The 21,706-nt window shown below is 31.6% G+C and overlaps 2 protein-coding genes across 3 annotated transcripts; both read right to left on the minus strand.

The window, feature by feature from the left end:
- Window positions 1–8,858: 8,858 nt before the first annotated feature.
- UTR7 (UDP-N-acetylglucosamine (UAA) transporter family) lies at window positions 8,859–12,683 on the minus strand. 2 transcript variants are annotated; one of them, XM_085756669.1, is made up of 8 exons: window positions 12,578–12,683; window positions 12,413–12,450; window positions 12,224–12,329; window positions 11,480–11,725; window positions 10,752–10,862; window positions 10,492–10,650; window positions 9,402–9,545; window positions 8,859–9,239 (listed from the first exon to the last, which is right to left on the minus strand). In XM_085756669.1, exons 3-8 carry the CDS (start codon window positions 12,293–12,295, stop codon window positions 9,075–9,077), a joined length of 897 nt encoding a protein of 298 aa, XP_085612795.1. In that variant the 5' UTR covers window positions 12,296–12,329; window positions 12,413–12,450; window positions 12,578–12,683; the 3' UTR covers window positions 8,859–9,074. The 2 variants fall into 2 exon arrangements, with proteins under 2 accessions (XP_085612795.1, XP_085612794.1); XM_085756668.1 differs by having other exon boundaries at window positions 12,413–12,472.
- Window positions 12,684–15,195: 2,512 nt separating this feature from the next.
- LOC146942630 (uncharacterized) lies at window positions 15,196–17,001 on the minus strand. The gene is made up of 3 exons (XM_085756670.1): window positions 16,574–17,001; window positions 15,950–16,350; window positions 15,196–15,788 (listed from the first exon to the last, which is right to left on the minus strand). The coding sequence occupies exons 2-3, from the start codon at window positions 16,069–16,071 to the stop codon at window positions 15,386–15,388; spliced, it is 525 nt and encodes a 174-aa protein (XP_085612796.1). The 5' UTR covers window positions 16,072–16,350; window positions 16,574–17,001; the 3' UTR covers window positions 15,196–15,385.
- Between the last annotated feature and the right edge of the window lie 4,705 nt (window positions 17,002–21,706).

Here is a 21,706-nt window from a genome sequence, read left to right on the forward strand (position 1 = left end):
CACAAACTTTCAAGGAAACAAAATATTTACAGTGATCAATCATGGAATCTGTTAATTAAGATAACCCAAAATTAGTGACACTGAAATGGGTACTAGGAAATAATGCACCTGAAAAAAACAGTGTTGAAATAATTTTAAGATTGATAGTTTTTTTTTCTGAAGAATTTAAGATTGATAGTTAAAAATTATTAAAAAAATCAGTTATGATTTTAAAAGATATCTATGCATGTTACTACTAGTACATTACAAAAAGATTATTATGTTATGGGTCTACTACAGTAGACCACTTGTTAGAAGGAATTCAGATTCGGACAAGTTTGGTTATCAATATCATTACAATAATATTCATTTAGTCAATAGCCAAACCATGTGAAAAGAGGTTGGTCATTAGATTTAAGATAGATCAATTTTTTAGTTACAAAAAAAAATATAGATCAATTTTTAAATTCAACTATAATATAATAACATATATGTTTTTTTAAAAATATTCCACTATGTTACTATATTATAGTTGAATTTAAAAATTGATCTATATTTATGTCAGTTAAATTCATTGAATTTGGCTTTGACTCTTTTATGGGATTCCATTTTTCTTGTAAAAAATAAAAATTTGAAGTAAAGTACATTATATTTGAAAATAAATGTAAATCATCAGCAATGATTAAAATTAATCCAATACTACCATAATGGATTGTTATGAATGGTCAAACTACGTCAGGTATTAGTTCACACCTAAAAAGTTAAAAATGAGAACAATAAAAGTGAAAAAAGAGTAAAATAATTTACTAAAAAAACATAGTAAAATACTATCAATCCACATGACCTAAACTCTCACAGAATTTAGACCTTGTAAAAAGTTAAAAATGAGAACAATAAAAGTGAAAAAAGAGTAAAATAATTTACTAAAAAAACATAGTAAAATACTATCAATCCACATGACCTAAACTCTCACAGAATTTAGACCTAGAGCCTAACTAAATTATTGCTTTAAAAAAGAAACCTATGTTCGGATGAGTAGAGTAGAGTTCCCAAAGGATTAATGTACACTATTGTTACATACATATATCAAATATCGATATCAATATGGGCGGCACTTTGGTGACATTAATGTCACCGTGCCATTGCATCTGGGACACACATTGTCATTGTCATTGCATCTGGGCCACACAACACATCTAATGTCACCCAATGTGTGGTCCAGATTTAATGTCACCGTGACATTAATGTCACACAAGTATTTCCCATATCAATATAGAACACTATTTATTGAGAAATGGCAGCTTCTTGGGGAATATTCCTTTATTCTTTTTTATTACAATATTACCTGATGCCAAAAAAAAAAAAATACCAAAGTACTGCACACAAGCTGTGATAATGCAAACAGATTATATGGAGTTAAACAAAGTCTAACTCCAATTAGTTTTTTTTTTTTAAAAAAAAAAGAAGGAAGAAGGTTCACGGAGACACTGCTCTTTCTAAAAATTTAGCTAGAAACATAAGTTAAGAATGGACCATAGTCCATGTATTCAGCTTTGCTGCTGGATGTAAAGTATAGAGTATAACTTCCTAGGTGGATAGTTGCCTCTGTCTAGAAGAACTTTTTTAATCAAATGATGCCTAATCCTACAAGAGTAATAAAGTGCCACACCATTTTATGTTAAGCAAATAACCAACTAAGTATTGCACTTGCTTAGCTTTTTGCATCATAATTAGGTTCATAAAAGACGGATTTTAGAGTAACACTTATTATAGATATATTATATATTTAAAAGTATTCTCAAAAAATAAAATTACGAGAACTTCATATCGATAACTAAAATTGAGCTTGTGTAATTGTAGAGTATCTATAAATCAATCGAATACTTTACAATTGAACAAACCTTTATTGATATGAAATAAATCATTAAACATTAATTTTATGGTTTTATATAATTTATATTTTACCACAATGCTTTGGTTAATTTCAAATGTATCGTGATATAGTAATATAAGATTGGTTTTATACAAGAGATAACATTATTTCCCCTAAAAAAAGTGATAACATTATTTAACCAACTCTTATGGCATTCTATGAATGTGCATCAAACACATAAATAATAGTATATGACTACTTTATTAGATTCATAAGATGTACCGTATTTATGCCAAACAGAAGGTTGATTAATAGCAAGCGGGTGGACAGGAGAAGTAGAATTGACGTATTTTCAATCCAACTCTAAGTAAGTAAGAAGAGTCAATAATTTTAGAGATTGAACTGATCTCTCTTCGTGCTAGCTATGCATGCATGCATGTGACACTTCACTTAGATTAGATTTCCTCCGACAACATAAAATCTTGACAGACAATATCATAGCTGGATTTCAAACGAGGGCAAGCGTGCGTATTGTACGAGAGAGATATTACATGCAAGTTTTGTTTTAGTCGTCACAAAAAAAAAAACGCAAATTTTATATCTTTTACAAAAATAAAATCGAGACATGTTATTTCTTTTGATAAAATCTTTGTATGACCAAATTTTTTCACGTTTGTGAAATGGCATATGGCATTTCAGTTCACCTATTGTAGGCGCATACAGAGGTAATATTTGGGGGATAATTTGGTCCCCTAAAAACTTTTAAAATCCCCCACAAAAGTTTATCTTCGCAATCTATCTTCTCCTTTTCCTTAAAGCTCATTCATGTATATAGACCTTAATAACATTTTAAAAATAAAAATTGTAGTATATCATAACAATTATTTTTCAATCATAATAAAAGGTGAAACACAGGAATTCATCTTATGGAGTAAGGAACAGTGACGAAATACTTTTCCTCTACACAAGTAAATGGGTATGATGACTTGGATAATTCTTATCTTGAGATAAGAGGAAAACGGACCTATTATCGTTTTTAACTCAGAATTCTTCTTCTTCACTAAAAGTAAAAGGAAAAGGAAAAGAAAAGTGGAAAATTCGATGGTACCAACCAACCAAATACTCAAAAGAGATTATTAGTATTATTATTATCATTATTATTATTATTATTATTATTATTATTATTATTATTATTATTATTATTATTATTATTATTAGTATTAACGTTCATATAGACACCGTCCGTGCTCGTCTGTTTGATATTTTTATTGTGTTAAATATTATTATTGATTTTTATTAAAATTATATGTATAAATATTTGTTGGTTAATATTATTATTGATTTTTATAAAAATCAATAATAATATTTATTGATTTTTATTTAACACAATAAATAAAAATCAATAAATATTTGATTTTAAATATAAATATTTAACCTTTATTTATCAATAAAGGTTGAGGAATCAATTATAATATTTAACACAATAAATATTATAATTTTAATAAAAATCAATAATAATATTCTCAAAAATATTATTATTGATTTTTATTAAAATTATATGTATAAATATTTGTGATTTTCAACCTGTAATAAATGATGTTTATGTTATCTTTTTCAATGACTCAACAATATAGCATTCTAGACAAATTTATTTAAGGATATAATTAAAAGTAAACTAGACACCATCAAATCATTTATTTTATTTATATATATAGTATAGGTTATCAATTAAAAATCAAAATGATGTTCTATGAACCAAACACTACCGGGACATCAATTGAGATTTTGGATGTATGTTGATCTACTAATTATCTAAATAATATTATTATATTTTCATTAATAGTTTGCTCTAGTAATAGTTCTTTAAAATTGTTTTCGATAAAAATTGAAAAAAGACTCACTTTTTTTTTTTAAGTTACACGCATTAAATGTAAAAGTGTGTTGAGAGGTGAAAAAATAAAAAATAGTGCGTTCGAAAAATGGTTTGATGAATGAGGAAATCAAATTTCTATCCACTTGTATTTAAGGAAAAACAACAGTTTTCAGCTGAGTTAAATTTCACTTTTATTTCCTACTTTTCTTTTAAGGGATTTATCTACCTTTTTGTGTGTCTAATTATCTGAATATAAAATAAATAAAAGACATCAAATATCTAGCCAGCATTGGTTTTCAAGAGAACCGCAGACAGTACACGAAAAAGAGAGCATAGATGGCATGGCTGAAGTGCTGAACCTTAATCACATGTAATGCTATGTTTTCTTTTTTTGAATCAATATCATGTGTTCATTAATTGCTACATTGTGCTTACTGCTTTTTTGTACTCCAGCCTTCTCTGGTCATAGCCTCCTTGGCATCACGGGAGAGATGTCCCTCCCTCCCAATCCCTTTGCATAATAATTTCGTAGTAATAAAATAAAGTTAAGCATTTTGTTTTGTTCAAAAAAAATAAAATAAAGTTAAGAACATTAGTTAAGAAAGCCAAAAATAGATATTTTTTTAGATTGGAAACAACAACATTTGACTTCCAAAAAGTTGGATACATCATTTTCCAACATAATTTTTTTATATTTGTATCCTTAGACAATGTATTAAAGATACTGTTTAGTATTTTTCAAAAAATAAATATGGAGAAGAAGAAGGATGACCTACTTTTTTGAAGGATGAAGGATGACCTACTTAACAACTACTTAATAAAGGTGTCAATAACATTGGACTGTAAGGGACAAGACTTACGAGGTTTGGTCCAATGCATTATATATCTCACGTTCCCTTGCTATCAATTGTCAACAGAAAGTTGCTTTTTTGACAAGGAATACTTCCAATTGACACATGGAAATGACCTTAATGCCCCCAGCGGTTGTTAACTGCTGGGATACACGCCGGTCGTTTACTACCGCTGGTACCCAGCGGTTGTTAACTACCGCTGTGTTCGTGATATATTCACTTCAGTGGCCATATTCCAGACAGTCCCTCCATCATCACTATCACCATTTTTTCTCTCAAAATTTCACTCTCTCTCTAACAAAACTCTACCAAGTCATCCAAAATTTCTTCCACTAAATCACAAGTAAGTTATCACTTATGCTATTGTCATACATTTTAGTTAGTATATGTGTTTATATGTTTATAATTTTAGTTGTTGTTTAATTATTAAATTTTGAATATTTGTTTTTAATATAGTTATGGTTGTAGATCTGAAATGCTATTAACATATATTATGAATATCTGTTATAATGAACTTATATTGCTTAAATGTATAATATTTTTCGAATTTTAATTTTTTTTCGAATTTTATAAAATTTTTAGGGTTTGAATATTTGTTGTTAATATAGTTATGTTGTAGATCTGAAATGCTATTGACATATATTATGAATACCTGTTATAATGAAGTTATATTGATTGAATTTATAATTTATTTTCGAATTTTATAAATTTTTTAGGGTTTGTTTAGGATTTTTAGGGTTTATGTCAAATTTTCACTACAAGTGTTTGAATGAGTTTTTCATTGATTATTTTTAATTTCTATGTGTGTAGATTTGAAACAATGGCCGGGTGGATCAACGTTCATGCAACATTCAACGGCGGAGAACCTCAGAGGTTGAAGGTTTGGTGCCTTGATGTAACGTTAAGAGATCTCAAGGATCAACTGAATGAATTCAACCAATGAGTCAACCCAAGAGACACAAGGAGGGTGCAAAATGTTCGGTATAAACGTCCAAAGCTCGACGAGGGGAGCGTATCATTCACTTGGGTGGAGTTAAAGAACGACGAAAACGTGACGAGTATGTTTTGGGAGCACACCAAGTTCCAGTGGATCGATATGCGGGTGACGTTGCTGAGATCAACTGAAGATATCATCAACAACTTGATTCCGCCAGAAGATCGTCTTTAGTTAGGGTAAGGTGCATTCCAACTACAACAATTGTCTTACCTCTGAAATGGGGTAATTCAAACTTGCCAAACGGCGAGGACTCAAGCATTTCGCTCCGCATTTATGTTTTTCCTTTGAAAAGATTAAATTTTTGTTAGGCTTGCTTAGATGATGGTATTAAGTGTCAAGGAATGGACCTCATTTCGTTGGCACTTGAATACCATCATCTAAATCAAGCCTGACAAAAATTTATTCTTTTCAAAGGAAAGCATGAATGCGGAGCGAAATGCTTGAGTCCTCGCCGTTTGACAAGTTTGAATTTACCCCATTTCAGAGGTAAGACAATTGTTGTAGTTGGAATGCACATTCCAACTGCAACAATTGTCTTACACTGGATGGGGCAATTCAAACTTGTTAATCGGCAGGACTCCAACATTCGATGAGCATCTTGAACAATGGTATTCAAGTGTCAAGGAATGGACCTCATTTCGTTGGCAATTGAATACCATCGTTCAAGATGTTCATCGAACGTTGGAGTCTTGCTGCTTAGCAAGTTTGAATTTGCCCCATTCAGTGGTAAGATAATTGTTGCAGTTGGAAGGTACATTCCGGAATGTAATGTAATTGTTGACATACATGTCGTTTATGTAATGTAACGAAACCTCTATCGCAATATTTATTCGAATTCACGCTATCGCAATATTTATTCGAATTCACTCTATCGCAATATTTCAAATAACATAAAATAATTTCTAAACAATTCCTAACATTTTCTAACACAATTCTACTCTAAACAACATAAAGCAAAACCTCAGCATAGAATGTACCTTACGTGTATTGTGTCGCATAATGTGGAAAATTTGATGAATTTCAAACAATTGTTAAACGTTAACGCATTATCGGTTTGGTGTAATGTAACCGAATAATTGATAAACTATGAAATGTTGATGTTTGTGATGGCTGGATGTTGTTGTTTTGGTTTGATTTCCTCCGGAATTGCCGTTTGAAATTACAGGTCAAACAGGACACATTTCCTGGGCAAAACCAGTTACAGACTGCACTGGTTCTGTAACTGGTGTGAGCGGTAGTTAACAACCGCTGGGTACCAGCGGCTGTTAACAGCCGGCGTGTTTCCCAGCGGCAGTTAACAACCGCTGGGGGTATTTTGGTCATTTTCATGTGTCAATATGAAGTATTCTCTGTCAGAAAAGCAACTCTCTTGTCAACAATGGGTGTTGAACCAGGACCATGCAAGATCCTACATTTAATTCCTATAGTGATAGAAAAATTATTAATTTCTATAGTGACAGAAAAATTAACCAGTTTCTGCTAACCATGTTATTAGAGTGAAGTATCTATCACTTTTCCCGATGATTGTTCTTCGTCGAAAAAATCTAGTTGGCCACTTTTAGTGTAATTTTCCTTTCCAACAACATTTTTTCTTTTACAATGTTCGAACTTAAAACTTTTTCTTAAGGGATCCTAATTTTATTTAGTTCCGTTCGTATGAATTTAAAGTTCGAAAATTCTTGTATGTTGGAAAAAACTGGGTGTTTGATATTTAGTTGAAAATTATTCATTTAAAAGGTTTTCTAAATTAATTATTGGAGTAAGTAATAAATACAAAACATTATATGTTTATATATTTTGAATAAATTCTACATATGTTTACACAAAAACGTAATTATAGTTTTGGGTTTTTAGTTGATTAGTAACTCATATGTGGTCTACTGGTATATTAACGTTTTGGATCTGGGGATTTTTTTTTTTTTCTTTTACGACATTGGATCTGATGATACATGCAAGTTTAGGTTAAGGAGCAACAAAATGGATTCTCTCCATTGAAAACAATATTGAAGAAATGATGTGGTGATCTTGACCATTAATCTCCCTTCTCATTATTTCTTCAAGTTTTTTTTTTCAACGAAGAGAATTTTGATCCGTATAAAAGTGATAATGAGGAAGAGAGTTCAATTTTCTTTGAAAAATTGACTTTCCAAAATACACGCTAAATATTGGACCAGACAAATGTGAAGACCTTATGGTGTACTTAAAAATCCAACAGCTACTGCACGTTTGAACCGATGCATTGCCTTTTTTTAGTAATTGACTCAGCATGTTTAATATCTCTCCGATACGATTCAGACCTTAAAAATAGTATTGCTCTCCTGATGCTTATGATACAACTATTATATGAGTTGAGGAGGGTTTTTTTAGGTATATTATTTAATTCTAGGATCAAAATAACCCTACGAACAAGCTTGATGAAGGGATGCTTTTACAAAGCTAACAAACTACATGTTCTCTTCTCACTTTTCTTCCTTCCAAATTCATTCCTCAACTTTTCTTTCATAAGCCAAACATAGTCTAAGTTATAGTGATGACCCCAGACGTACAAACCTCCAGAAGTCAAATATCACTTTTTTCCAAATTGGGTGCTTGCATATGTGCCCACAGTTTTTTCAGAAAAATATAATAAAATGGATCAAGAGATAACTGTCATCCAGCTGAGCTTCCTGAGCAGATGTAATAGGAGTATTCTCCAACACTTTTATTAACACTCCCAATTATTAGATGGAATTACTGTAAGTTTCGCCATTTTGAAAATAAATGTCATAAAATGATGGAACCCACATAAAATTTACTCAATATGAGAGTTATTGCAAGCTGTTCTCATGTATCAGAATAAGCAATTTAAAAATCAACAGACCAAAATCATTGATAACTGTCAAAATTGGAACGAGGAGCCACGTTTTAGTGTTTTACCACAAACCATAGAATCGAATAATTCACGTTCCAAAGTCGAGATAAGGGAATATAACATAAAATAAAAGAATTACATTAGTCCCTGAAATAGTAGGTTAAAATCAATCTAGTCCCTCACATTATCAATAATTCTAAATGATCTCTGAAATTACAAAATTTAATCAAAATCATCCCTCCATTGGTAGGGACTGGAATTAAATTATATTGATAATACCAAGATTGAATTTGAAGGTAAGTTAATAATGCCAGAGATGCATTTGATGATAGATAATGTGAGGACTAAGTTGATACAGCCATACAATTTCAAGGACCAACTTGGATTTACTCATAATGCCCTAATCTGATATTCTGCTGTATTTGCAACAGAAATACAATTATGAAACATTTTTATTGAATTTTGAATATCGTGTCAGTATACTATACCTCTGAGGCTCCAACTATGTGATTCTGTGATTACTGTAAAATGATGAGAAAGAGAGGGGGGGCGGAGGGAGCTACAAATACAATCACACAACTAGTAAATTAAAGAAAAAGAAACATTTATGCAATTGCTATAGTTTTCACTGTAAGTCGTCAATAAACCTTCTATTTACGATGAGCCTCCACATCTGTAACTACCTTCACTGTCTTACTTTTTTTCTGCTGATATTTAGCATATGAATACCACACACCACCAGCTGTATTGATGACCAATCCAGTCACATTCAAAGCATGGACTTGAACACCACCCAGTAAGAAGAAACCAAAGGTCTGAAGAAACAATAAGAAACAGATTTAGTGTTTGTATTTATTATTTATTGTAATAAGTCACATAAAATACAAACAAAAGATGAATGGATTATGCCTATGTATCAATATTAGGTTCTAGTGACAGAAAATTCTATGGCAAACACAGGATCACTCCTAGCTTACCGTGGAACCAACTCCTTTAAGAACACCCACAATCGTTGTAGTTAAAGCAGAATTAACAATAGTGCACAAGAACATGGTGAAGTTGAGAACAATGCCCATCACCAACGAAAGAATAAGGATCACCAGAAATGAAAAAGAATAACTCTGCGAAGGAAAAAAAAAAAAAAAAGTTAAGTTAGATGCTAGCTTTCACATCAATATATCACTAAAATAATAAATGACACAGCCATGTCACGTTATCAGATACTAGTATATGCAAACTTTTAGTCTTTCCCAGATATGTTGCAAGCTATGGTTTCTGATGTTAACCATCACAACAAAGTTTATACAATCTATAATTGATTCTCATTTGAGAAATACACTAAGCCAATGATATAATTTAGAACTGAATAAACTGTCAATTGATCTGACAATTAATTTATAATTATAGAGCATCTAGTTCATTATTATACAATATAGACAAATAGGTGTTCAATTACTGGAAAAGACCCGTCTTATCATGGCAAAATTAAAAGTTACTCTAAGCAGAAGTATTAAACTTGCTTTCCACCCCACCACGCTCAGGTAATTTCACACCCTTTCCCTATTTTTCTTTCAACAAGATTTCTGTTTCATGCCCAATCCCGAGTTCCCACAAACTTAAATTCTCTCCAAACCTCAACCCCCCCTCCTCAACAGGTAGGTGTTATTTTGAGTGAAAAAAATAGGTGGAATATTAGCATAAAACCTCTCAAACCAGACTGAGGAGGGGAAGACTAGCGCTGACATAATTGATAATTCCCTTTGAGTTGCCTGACAACTCGGAAAGACAAGCACAAGACAACAAATAAGCACAAAACATTTAGTATTGGGGATAACCTAATAGTAAGTAGATCAAAATCAAACTATAACCAAGACTTTTAGCAGTTTCTTTTGAAAACATTATATTTATTTATCAGATTGTCTAGATCAAAAAACAGACTTTTAGCAGTTAATTTTGAAAGCATTGTATTTATCAGACTGTCTAGATCAAAAGACAGAAAATGCCAACATTCAAAACATGGTAGCGCAGAATCAATTTTGATACAAAGAATAACTTTAAGAGTCTGACCTTTGCAAATAATACAGATAAAGAATATGGGAATTCCCCTGTGGCTATAATAAGAAACATCAAAAACGGAAGAGATAAAAAACTGTTGTAGAACATGATTTCCACTGATGAAAGTCCATTCTCAGCGCCAGATTTTTCCACCAGCACAAGGTACATGGTCTGCATAGGAGAGTAGGCAACACTATGAGAAAAGCATGCACAGTTACAGTATCTATTACTCCATTTAAAGGATTATGGACAACAAAATATCAGCATATCACCTGGAAGAAAACAGAAATGAAAGCCATGCTATACCCAAAAAGGTCAAAGGAAAAATCTCCAAGGGCTGCTATGAGAACTCCAGCAGCAGTCAATATCACTGAGAGAGTCACCTGATATATGACAGAAAGGAACACCATTTCTATTGAGTGTAAACTCTACTAAAATTGGTAGAGAAATCAAAACAACAGCCCCCGCAAAATAAATACAACTGTAGTTTAGATTGAGATTCCATAATGTCTATTCTACCAGAAATTCATTAAGATAAAAGCAAATGATGATAAATCTAACATCAAAAGATTTTTTGTCAGCTTAAGAGAGGGAAATAATATAATGCTACCAATAGTCTTAGTAGGCAGAAGGCACCCAATCAAACAAACATTACATTTTGATACTGTTCACTGCTGTAATATAAGGTTCCTTCCCTTCTTCAATTTTCAGAATCCATTTTGGGAATAATGTTTCGACACGAAGATCAAAGTTGTATTACCAGCTTAAACACCCTCTTCATAACATTAACCAAGCCCCGTTACCAATGGTTCTTCTTATTCTTCTTCTTCTTTAAAAGCAAAAAATGCTTTTTCTAATAACCCTCTTTGATCTTTGTTGACCACAGTTTAATCAAGAGATTTTGCTGTTTATCGTTCATAAACTAGCTTAAAAGGTGGCAGAATAAACACAACCTTGACATTAACAAACAAAAAATGAAGAAAACTACAGAAACCATTACCTGAGTTGTAGGTCTCCCCTTCCCCATGAAACATCCAGCGATAAGTACAGCAAGCGGTGTAAGCCTCTTTATGGCAATATACATTGGGATATTGACTCCTTTCAAACTGGCCAAAGCAAATGCGACATTGGCATTATAGAAAAATGAAACCGGGAGCAGTTGCTTGGCCGTTGCCAAATCTACCCCTCTTGCTCTTGTGTATCCCATTTTTCGACCAAAGTGTATAAGCAAGGTGGTAACTAGTTGCTAAGAAAGACAAAAAAAAACAATAAATGAATGTTAAAAAACAATATTACATCTGACCCTTAATTTAAACCTACTTAAACAAAAAAATCAAATTATAAGATACTCCCTCCAGCCTAAACATAAGCATGAAAAGTATATGTAAGTGTAAACATGATTTGGACCAAATATATATACTTTTTTCTGATTATATTTAAGGTAGGAGGAAGTGCATTTATGATTTATCAGTAACCCTGCTCGTAAATATAAGCATTTTGGAAAGGAAAGTTTATTCCTAAATATAAGTCTGTTTTTCCCTAAAAAAAAAAAAAAAGTCTGTTTTAAATTACTAGATTCATTTATTATTATTATTATTTTTTAAAATAAATATAGTCAAAATAATTAATGATGCATGCTAAGTGTCTTGGAAGATATATATAAGTCAGAATTGAAGACATGCATATATCAATCAATACATAAAAGAGAAAGATAGATTAAGCATGCAATGCAATGCAAACAAACCTGCAAAGTGAGGAGAGTCATTGAATGTGAATACTGCATGAGAACAGCTTTATTGATAAAAACCATTGCCATTGAAGCAATTCCATATGACACTGCCGCAATTAAACTGCATCAACATTTAGCAATTAGATTAACTGTTAATTAATTCTAGCTTGCGATTGAATGAAGAAAGAATTGAAGGAAGAAAACCTTGAAGAAAATGAAGTAGATTCTGCATCGGTTCGGATCTCCATGGCGGATTAATGAGATCGATCGATCGATCGATCAAATCCAATTAGTTTTAGGATTTTTATTTATTAATAATAATAAAACCCAAAGTCAAAACTGAAAATGAAAATTGAATCAAACACTCACTGAATTGAAGAATATAACCGAATCAAGTAATCAAATCCAACACTGAAGAATAAAAAAAGGTTCGTTTACATGTCTTATGAGAAATTTAACAAAATAGGGAAGAGGTAGTATAAATTAATGGGTGGGGTGAAGAAATAGTAAAGAGGTGAAATTGAAAAATGGAAAGAAAGCGATAGATAGTTAAAGAGAGAGTGAGGAGTAGTGGTAAAATGAATGAAAGTGAGAAAAAATATAATAAATAATAAAAGTGATTTATGAAACACAGCTGGCGTAAGAAGAGAATCGGCATCATCATCGCAACGCAAGGTGTGGTTGGTGGTTCCCTTAAATCAGAGCAAAGATGGAGACTCCCGTGTGCTTCACTGCACTGCCACTAGCCTACTCTATTCATTAATCACACCCGTTAATGAGTGTCATTCGCATTGATTAAAGCATTAAAATAATTTAATTTACTTTTTTTTGTCAAGTAGCCCAGCAGTGGCTAGAACTCACGCAATTTAATTGTGGAGAAGTGGGGTGTCCGGAGTTCGAACCCCGGCCCTGCATATAAAATGTAATATCTCTACCAACTTAGCTAAGCTCACGGGGATTTAAATTTACTTTTTATTATACATTGTTCCTATAAATTGAGTTAACCTAACAATGACAAAATAATTAAATGGGTTAATTAAGTTTTTAGTCCCTATAAATATTCGCAGTTTTGTTTTTAGTCCCTACAAAATAAAATCACACTTTTTAGTCCCTATAAAATTTTCCATCAGCATTTTTAGTCCATATAAAAATTTTCCATCAACAATTTTAGTCCTTGTCAAAAATTTTCATCAACATTTTTAGTCCCTAAAATGTTTAAGAAAAATGTCACAGGGACTAAAAAGTGTGATTTTATTTTGAAGGGACTAAAAACAACTGTGAATATTTATAAGAACTAAAAACTTAATTAACCCTAATTAAATTTACATCAAAAAAGTGTAATTATTGCTTAAATAAAAATAAGAATTTGAATTTCTAAAACAAAGTTTTTATTAAATGATTCATTAGCTAATATAGTTAAAACACTCGCTATCAAAGCTTTTTAATAATTGCTTCCTATTTTATTTTATGCACTCTCCATTGTTGTATTTTAAGTTGTATGCATTAATTGCTTCGTATTTTATTTTAAGTTACGGATGCTCGAATTTTTTATTCCAAAAATTTGAACATTCAAAAATTAAAAATTAACCAACATATAATGAATTTATTGTCAACAAAAAGAAACCACATAGTAGTAATATTTTTTTCGATATATTGAATTGAGATTTTAAAAGACTGTTTTAATTGAAAAAGTCTTGAATATTTTAAAAAACTTTTTAAAATTATAACGACTTTATGATATTTTAAAAGACTTTTTATAATTAAGATTCTTCAATTTGGATTTTAATGGATTCATAATTTGGATTTTAATGGATTCATACTAGAGAATTTAAGATTTCAAAGTACTCCCTCCGATCTCAAATGTAAGAAACTTTTCACTTTTTAGATTCATTCAATAAATGATGTATACATCATTTATTGAAAAGGAAATAAATGATGTATTCATTTATTTCCTTAATAAATGATGTATTCAATAAAGAATTCATTATTGAATGAATGATGTATACAATAAATGATGTATTCATTCAATAAATGATGTATTCAATAAATGATGTATACATTATTGAATGAATCTAAAAAGTGAAAAGTTTCTTACATTTGAGATCGGATGGAGTACTTCATAAGATTTATAAAACTAGTGTCTCGTCTTCTCGTTCTTTCATTTTGTTGGAACAAAGAATTCATAATTATTGTTTTATCATAGATATTTTCTTTATTTTATTTTTTTGCCTTATTCAACAAACTTGTGAATGAAATAAGAAGGTTCTATTTTGCTTGAAAATTAAAACAAGTTCAATAAACGCAAAAACAATATAAAAAATACATCGAAGTTGTAAAATTAACAATGACCGATGAAGTTCTTATGAAATAATGTACAATTAGAAATATACATCACGTAAAAAATAAAATAAAATAAAAACACGTTGAATGAATATGCATAAAAAGGAAATGTGTAATAAAATACCAATATCACTTTTGTAAAACAAAAAAAATACAAACGTCAGTCTTTTTTTTAAGAACTAATGTCAAGTTGAAATTGACTATGAACAAAATAAAAAATTGGAAAGAGATACTCCCTCCGTTTCATAATAACCGAGTCATTAGCAAAAAAAAAAAAGGTACCAAAATAACTGAGCTATTTCACTTTTCAATACAATATTAATTACTTTTTTTTCCTTTATAACTCTAATTAATATTACTTTCATCACTCTCAATTCATTATATTTCACTTTGTATTTATGATAGTGGAGAATGCACCAATACTTAAAAAGAGCACTTAAAACCATTTTTCTCTCTTCTTCATTTATACATTTTTCTTAATATGTGTGAAATGAGCAAATGGCTCAGTTAATCCAGGACGGACGGAGTAGAAGATTGAAAAATCTAATCAAGTTTTGAACGAAGACAATCGGTGGCAACGACGGAAAACAATCCTTAGGAATGTGAGAAAATCTCGAGCTTATGTATGAGATTGTTGAGTGAGTGTATTTCAACTAAAAAGTTTCTCAAAATCCATTACACCAAAGAATCCGTCGGCATCTCTGTATTTTTTAATACCAATAGATATTTTATAAGTTCCGGCAAATCTTGATTGAATACCAGCATCTTTTGTTGTACTGAAGAAAAAAAAGTTTTGATTGTTTTAATTTAATACTACAAGATTTAGCTATATTTTACTCAGTCTTTTGCTTGTTGATGAAGAATGTCAACTTTGTCTTCTACCTTCTTAAGACGATCCCCCACCGCCTCTATCCTGGTAGACATTGTCTGTTCTAACTGAGTGACGCTTCCCTGCAGCTTTTGCAAAGCATCCAATACCCGTAGAATTGTACTTTGATCATTTGTTCTTGCATCTGCATGTTGTGGACCTTCTGATCCATGTGTTTCTTCCTCCATCTCATTTGTATTTGATTGGTATAGTTCGATGGTACTTTGGTTAACTTGTAGAGGGGAAATATTTGGAGCAGGACGAGAGGCAGATCGCATCGATTGAATCTTTCCTTTATTAATGACATAAACTGTGCAAAAATTTGGCGCCGTTTTTGACACTGTTCCAGGAATATCGAATACCTTGAATCTTCTGATGATGAATAAAATTCATTCAGAAATTAAGTACACAGTGATATAAAAAATCAATTATCCAGCCTAAAAGTGTGAAGTTGTTAGAAAGTATGGTAGAAAACTAGAAGCTAAAAGTAAACTTTGCAACATGCTATGCTACTTATAAAAATAGATGCATACTCAAGCAAATTAGCTTTTGTTGAGGAGCCAAGAACCAAATGCTCAATTCCCGTCTGAGAGGCATATTTAATCAATGCTTTTGATACATCTGCATCTTCCAGTAGTACACACTTGTATTGCATCTTTTCCACCAAAAGAAACACAAAAAATAGAGACGATAAGACTCTATAAAACACTTAATTGATCATTATTGCCAAAAATACTCGTTTACCGTTGTATTTCAATTCCACAAACATGTTTAATCCCTAAATTGAGAATTGTAGATCGTAAACAGCGTTGATATTTTCAGTTATATTTTTTCTGTAAAAGAAATGCAACTCACATCTGTGTAGACAAAACACGCAATATGGCATAAAAAAAATTTGTGTCTTGAGCTTCTGGTTTGGCTTTTACTCCTCCCTCTGTAATCAACCAATTGACAAATCAATAATGTAATGAAAGCATAAATAATATATTTACACAATGAAGCGTAATAAAGGTTTCAAAAAAAAAATGAAGCATAATAAAATACCTTTACACGTTACAGAGAAATGTGCTCGTTTTCATGCTAGTAATAAAAATGCAAGTTTTATGGATATGGTAGAAAAGGAGTATTAATCATCATAATGTATAAGAAATACATACTTTGGGTGAAATTAGTAGGCGGCGAAGAAAGAGAAGGTTCCTCAATTTTGACATGGATGAGAATTACAGTTGCATTTTTTGTGAGAAGATTATCAATAGCCCATTTGAAAGCACGCTGGCTTCCCTTTTCATTATCTATTGCCACTGCTACTAATCCATTTACACAATTTTTCTCCTTCGTCTTATTCATTGGCACCCACATTCTCTAGTTCTACCAAAACTCTTGGTGCTATTTCAACAAACACAAATTATAAAAACAATATAGTTTCTTCTCTATCTCTGTAAGAAGCAATTAAAAGTTGCTTGCTTTTTGCATGTTAAAATTTGTTAATAAAATGATAACATAATTTGTGTTTTTATTTTGAAATCCTATGTACCTCTCCTAGCAAAGAACTTTTTGGGTATATGCTTGATTTATTTACCTTGTTGCAGGTTCTTTTGCTTAAAACAAAATTAGTAAATAATTCACCGTTCCTTGTGCAACAAGTAACAACCAGTTTTTGGTTTTTTTTTTTTATTACTGTTTAGAGAATTTTCACGACTGCCGTAAATATAGTTTCATTCAATCTCTTGTCTTACAGTAAGCAAAATATGCGGAATATCTTTGATTGCATGCTTCTTGGATAGCCAACCATTAGTCTCTTCTACATATGCTTATTTTTAGCTTATAAAAAAAGACAGATACTACCCACACCCCAAATAATCCAAGTTACACCCCAAAATTACTAATATACCCTTTAATTAAAATAAACTATTTTATGTAAACTGAGTTTACATACACTACGTAAACTGAGTTTACACAGTTTATGTATACTAAGTTTACGTAGTTTATGTAAACTGAATTTACATAAGTTAAGTAAACTAACGTAAACTGATTTTACACAGTTTATGTAAACTGAGTTTACGTAGTTTATGTAAACTCATTTTACGTAGTGAGTTTACATACACTACGAAAATTGAGTTTACACAGTTTATGTAAATTAAGTTTACATAGTTTATGTAAACTGAGTTTACATACAATGTGTAAACTGAGTTTACAATAAGAGTTTACATAGTTTACGTAGTTTATATAAGTTGAGTTTACATACACTATGTAAACTGAGTTTACATAAGTTAAGTAAACTAACTTAGTTTACACAGTTTATGTAAACTGAGTTTACTTAAGTTCATGTAAACTGAGTTTACGTGTATGTTATTCCTCTTTAGAATGTGTACGTAAACTAAATTCACGTGAGACCTATGTAAACGTAAATTATGTTACCCTTCTACGTAAAATTAAATCAAACAAATCGACAGACAACCGTGAAATTAACAATAACGATAAACATCCATGGTAAAATTAACAACATCAAATAAATCATAGAGCAAACGATAAATAGAAACTCGGAAAAATTTATGAAATTCACTTACTTGTATGAATCGAGTACGTATCAATGGAGGAGATGTTGATTTAATTGGCAATTTTAGTAGGTATTGATTGCATATCCATGGTGGTTTGTGGGTGAAAAAAGGGGGGAGGGTTTAGAATGATAATGAAAGAAGGGTTTTTAGAAATTTACATGAAGAGAACAATTTTGGTATTATTGTAAAATTTAAATAAATTTGGGTGTAACTAGAATTATATGGGGTGAGACTAGAAAGAGTCATAAAAAAATCGCTAGATTATAAAATTTTGTTCGAACACAAAATGTGAACATGCCTTTTTTATGGCCATGGTGAGGTGGGGGAAAACATACCTATAATAGCATAGGTGATATAAAAACCGACTAATTGATTAATTCAGCAAAGGTATCTGGGTATCAAATCATTGGTTTAATCGTTGGTCATCAGTCGAACTGTATAACTGAAACAAATTGAACTGATTTATCCGACTCTGCAAAACTACTAGTTCCATAGTGTAGACAATCTAACTAGTCGATTTATTTGTAAATATCATTAGTTTTAATTGGACTGATTAATATGTCGGTTTTCTAAAACTGTGGTTGTTTAAGAGGATGCGATATAATATAATATAATAATAGATTGAAAATAAAAAAAAACAAACACTAAATGGAACATATGCAAAAATTTAAGGGTTAAATAAGTTTTTGGTCCCTATAAATATACCAACTTTTCATTTTAGTCCCTCTAAAATTTCCCTTCAACTTTTAGTCCCTATAAAATTTTCAATCACTACTTTTGGTCCCTATTTTAAAGTAAAATCATATGTAGAATTCATATTTTTGAATAAAATTTTGCAGAAAAATTCATAATATTATAAGAATCTCTCCCAAAAAAATTTAGAATTTTTCAACAAAACATGAATTTAATATGAATTTTTATATTTTTGATGGTTAAAAATTCATATTAAATTTATGTTTTGATAAAAAAATCTAATTTTTTTTGGGAAAGATTTTTACAATATTCTACACATTTCTGCATAATTTCATTAAAAAAATACAAAAATTAATTTTAAAATAGGGACCAAAAGTAGTGACTGAAAATTTTATAGGGACTAAAAGTTGAAGGAAAATTTTAGAGGGACTAAAACGAAAAGTTGGTATATTTATAGGGACCAAAAACATATTTAACCCTTTACAATATAAGAAACAATGTACTGCAACGTGCAACGACCATATTATTATTAGTGTTTATCTATATTGTGACAATTATAATTATTGAATGTTATGTGGAATGTATATTTGATTGTGTGATCTTGTGAAATTATCGTGAATAGAACTTATTGTGCCCTAGTTTAGACTTAAGAGTGTAGGGTAATTCGTAAAAATATTAGACTATGTTTGGATCAATGGAATATGATGGAACGAGAAGAAATGGAACGAAACATGTTAATGCTATATTATTTGTATTATATATTTCACTGCAATCTGCATGGCAAGGTGTTCGCGCCATTACACGATTTGAGAGGAGCGAAATAAGCAGAAACAACATCAGCCGAAGCCGAAACAGCGGTAGCAGCAACAACAACAGAGATTCATACATTAGCAGTAGCAGACATATTATGCATATGCAGTGCAGTGTCGATGCAAGCTTTTTTCGTGGACAAAATCGCACATGCGTTGGTTGTTGTATTTGAGGCATAAAAGGCCAGTTTGTTCGAGCATTTACAAGATGGTGTCAACATAACATGTTGGTGCATGAGGGAGGAGTTGTTACGTTGTTGAATGCCATGAATTGGGTGCAAAAAATGGGATTGCTGCGTGTGAAGTTTCTAAGTGACTCGTAGGTTCTTATAGATGTTGTGTGTGCTAATAGAGAAGGTTTGATGAATTTAATGTCATTGTTGACAACATTAGGTGTATTAGCCTATACAAAATGGATGCACAAACTCTACAAAATTTTAACGGATATACATGCAATATATGCTTGTAAAGTGGAAAAAAATGGATCTGCATCTTTACAAGATTTTATTGATCTATTAGCGTTTTAAGAAATATATGTTTACCAGTTTTTTTATAAATACGTCAAATATTCTATTTAATTTTTTTAGTACAAATTAGACTTTTAGACATGTTAATAGACTAGACCAGACTTTTAAAAAGGTTAAATCATGCTTAAAATAAAGTTTTTTAAAAGTCTTTGACGAGCTAACAAGTCAATTGTATGTTTTATTTTTTTCAACTAAGTCTGACCTATTTAAGCAAAAACTATTTCGACCCGGCCTATTCCTGCCCCTACTTGTCGTGTCTTTACTCATTAGGCATGTTAAACCACTGTTTCTATTAGTTTTTCACAAACTCAAACACAATAATGAAATAATGGGTTAAATATTAGTAGTACCTAAAAAATCTATTTCGTAAAAAATATACCGTGTGCTGGGTTAAATATTTTGTGCTAGAAAAAATCCAATTCAACTAACAACACTGGTATTTTAAGATTTCCTTAAAAAACAAACATACTCTTTTTTTTTGCACAAATCAAAATGGTATATATATATATTAACATCAACGGTGAAGCTCCCTGCACAAGGAGTGCAAGAAACACCACCGATCAAAGTTTACAAAAACAAAGTGCCACTGAAAAAAGAGCACCAGGAAAACAGACAAAATAAAAATTAGTGGACACCCATACAAGGTAGCGGATGTTTCCACCAGTCATGATAACAATAACTAAAGATTGGCTGTTTGGCTTTCAACCACAAAAAAGAGAGCAATTTGACCTTCTCAACTAGAACCAAAGGAGTTGACACCATATTTTTGAATGTACGGTTATTACGTTCCTTCCAAATCACCCAAACACAAGCGAACCAAATGACCTTAAAGAAAGAATGAGTGCCTCGCGGCATGCCCGCCATGAAAGAACACTGAATAAAATGATCACGTATCTGTAAAGGATGAACGACCGAGAGCCCCACCCAATTCCAGACCTGAAGCCACAAAGCATATGAAAAATCACATTCAAGAAAAAGGTGGTTAACAGTTTCGGATGCTCCACACCCGGATACACACTCCAGGTCGTTGACATGAATAATGTTTCGCCGCAATAGATTATCTTTTGTTGGAATCCGGTTACGCAAGAGACGCCACACAAACAGAGACACTTTCTCAGGGATAAATCTGTGCCAGACATCATCAACAAAAGTCCTATTCACCTGTTCACCTGAAGAAGTGAGAAAGCGGTAGGAACCCCGCACCGAATAGCCATGCACAGGATCTAAAAGCCACTGCCACGTATCAGAAACATCATCCTGCAAAACAACGTTAAGTAACACTTCGGAACACACCCTGACACTCTCCTCCTCCCAAGCTAACAAACGCCTCCTCCATTCCCACGCCCCTCCCTCCGTCTCCCCACCTAACCTCACCATCTCCTCCACCGTGCAATCCTTATTTACGGCTAAATCAAAGAGTCGAGGAAATTGGAAGCGCAATGGCGATCCCCCAACCCAATGATCAAACCAAAATAAAGTTGAACGGCCATCTCCAACAATCCTACGGACGTTATTATCAAACCAACTCCCCACTCCCTCTCCAACCCCTCCTCGGACATGACATAAAGTCCGCCACCACATAGAATCATTCCTTCCCCCCTCCCTCAACCGGCCACCTAACTCCCCATAACGGGCCTTCAGAACACGATACCACAACCCCTCTTTGTCAGTCAACATCCTCCAACACCATTTTCCCAACAACG

This window comes from Medicago sativa, chromosome 3 (assembly GCF_051527215.1).
Source record: "Medicago sativa cultivar Bolivia chromosome 3, Bolivia_mono, whole genome shotgun sequence".
Classification (NCBI taxonomy): domain Eukaryota; kingdom Viridiplantae; phylum Streptophyta; class Magnoliopsida; order Fabales; family Fabaceae; genus Medicago; species Medicago sativa.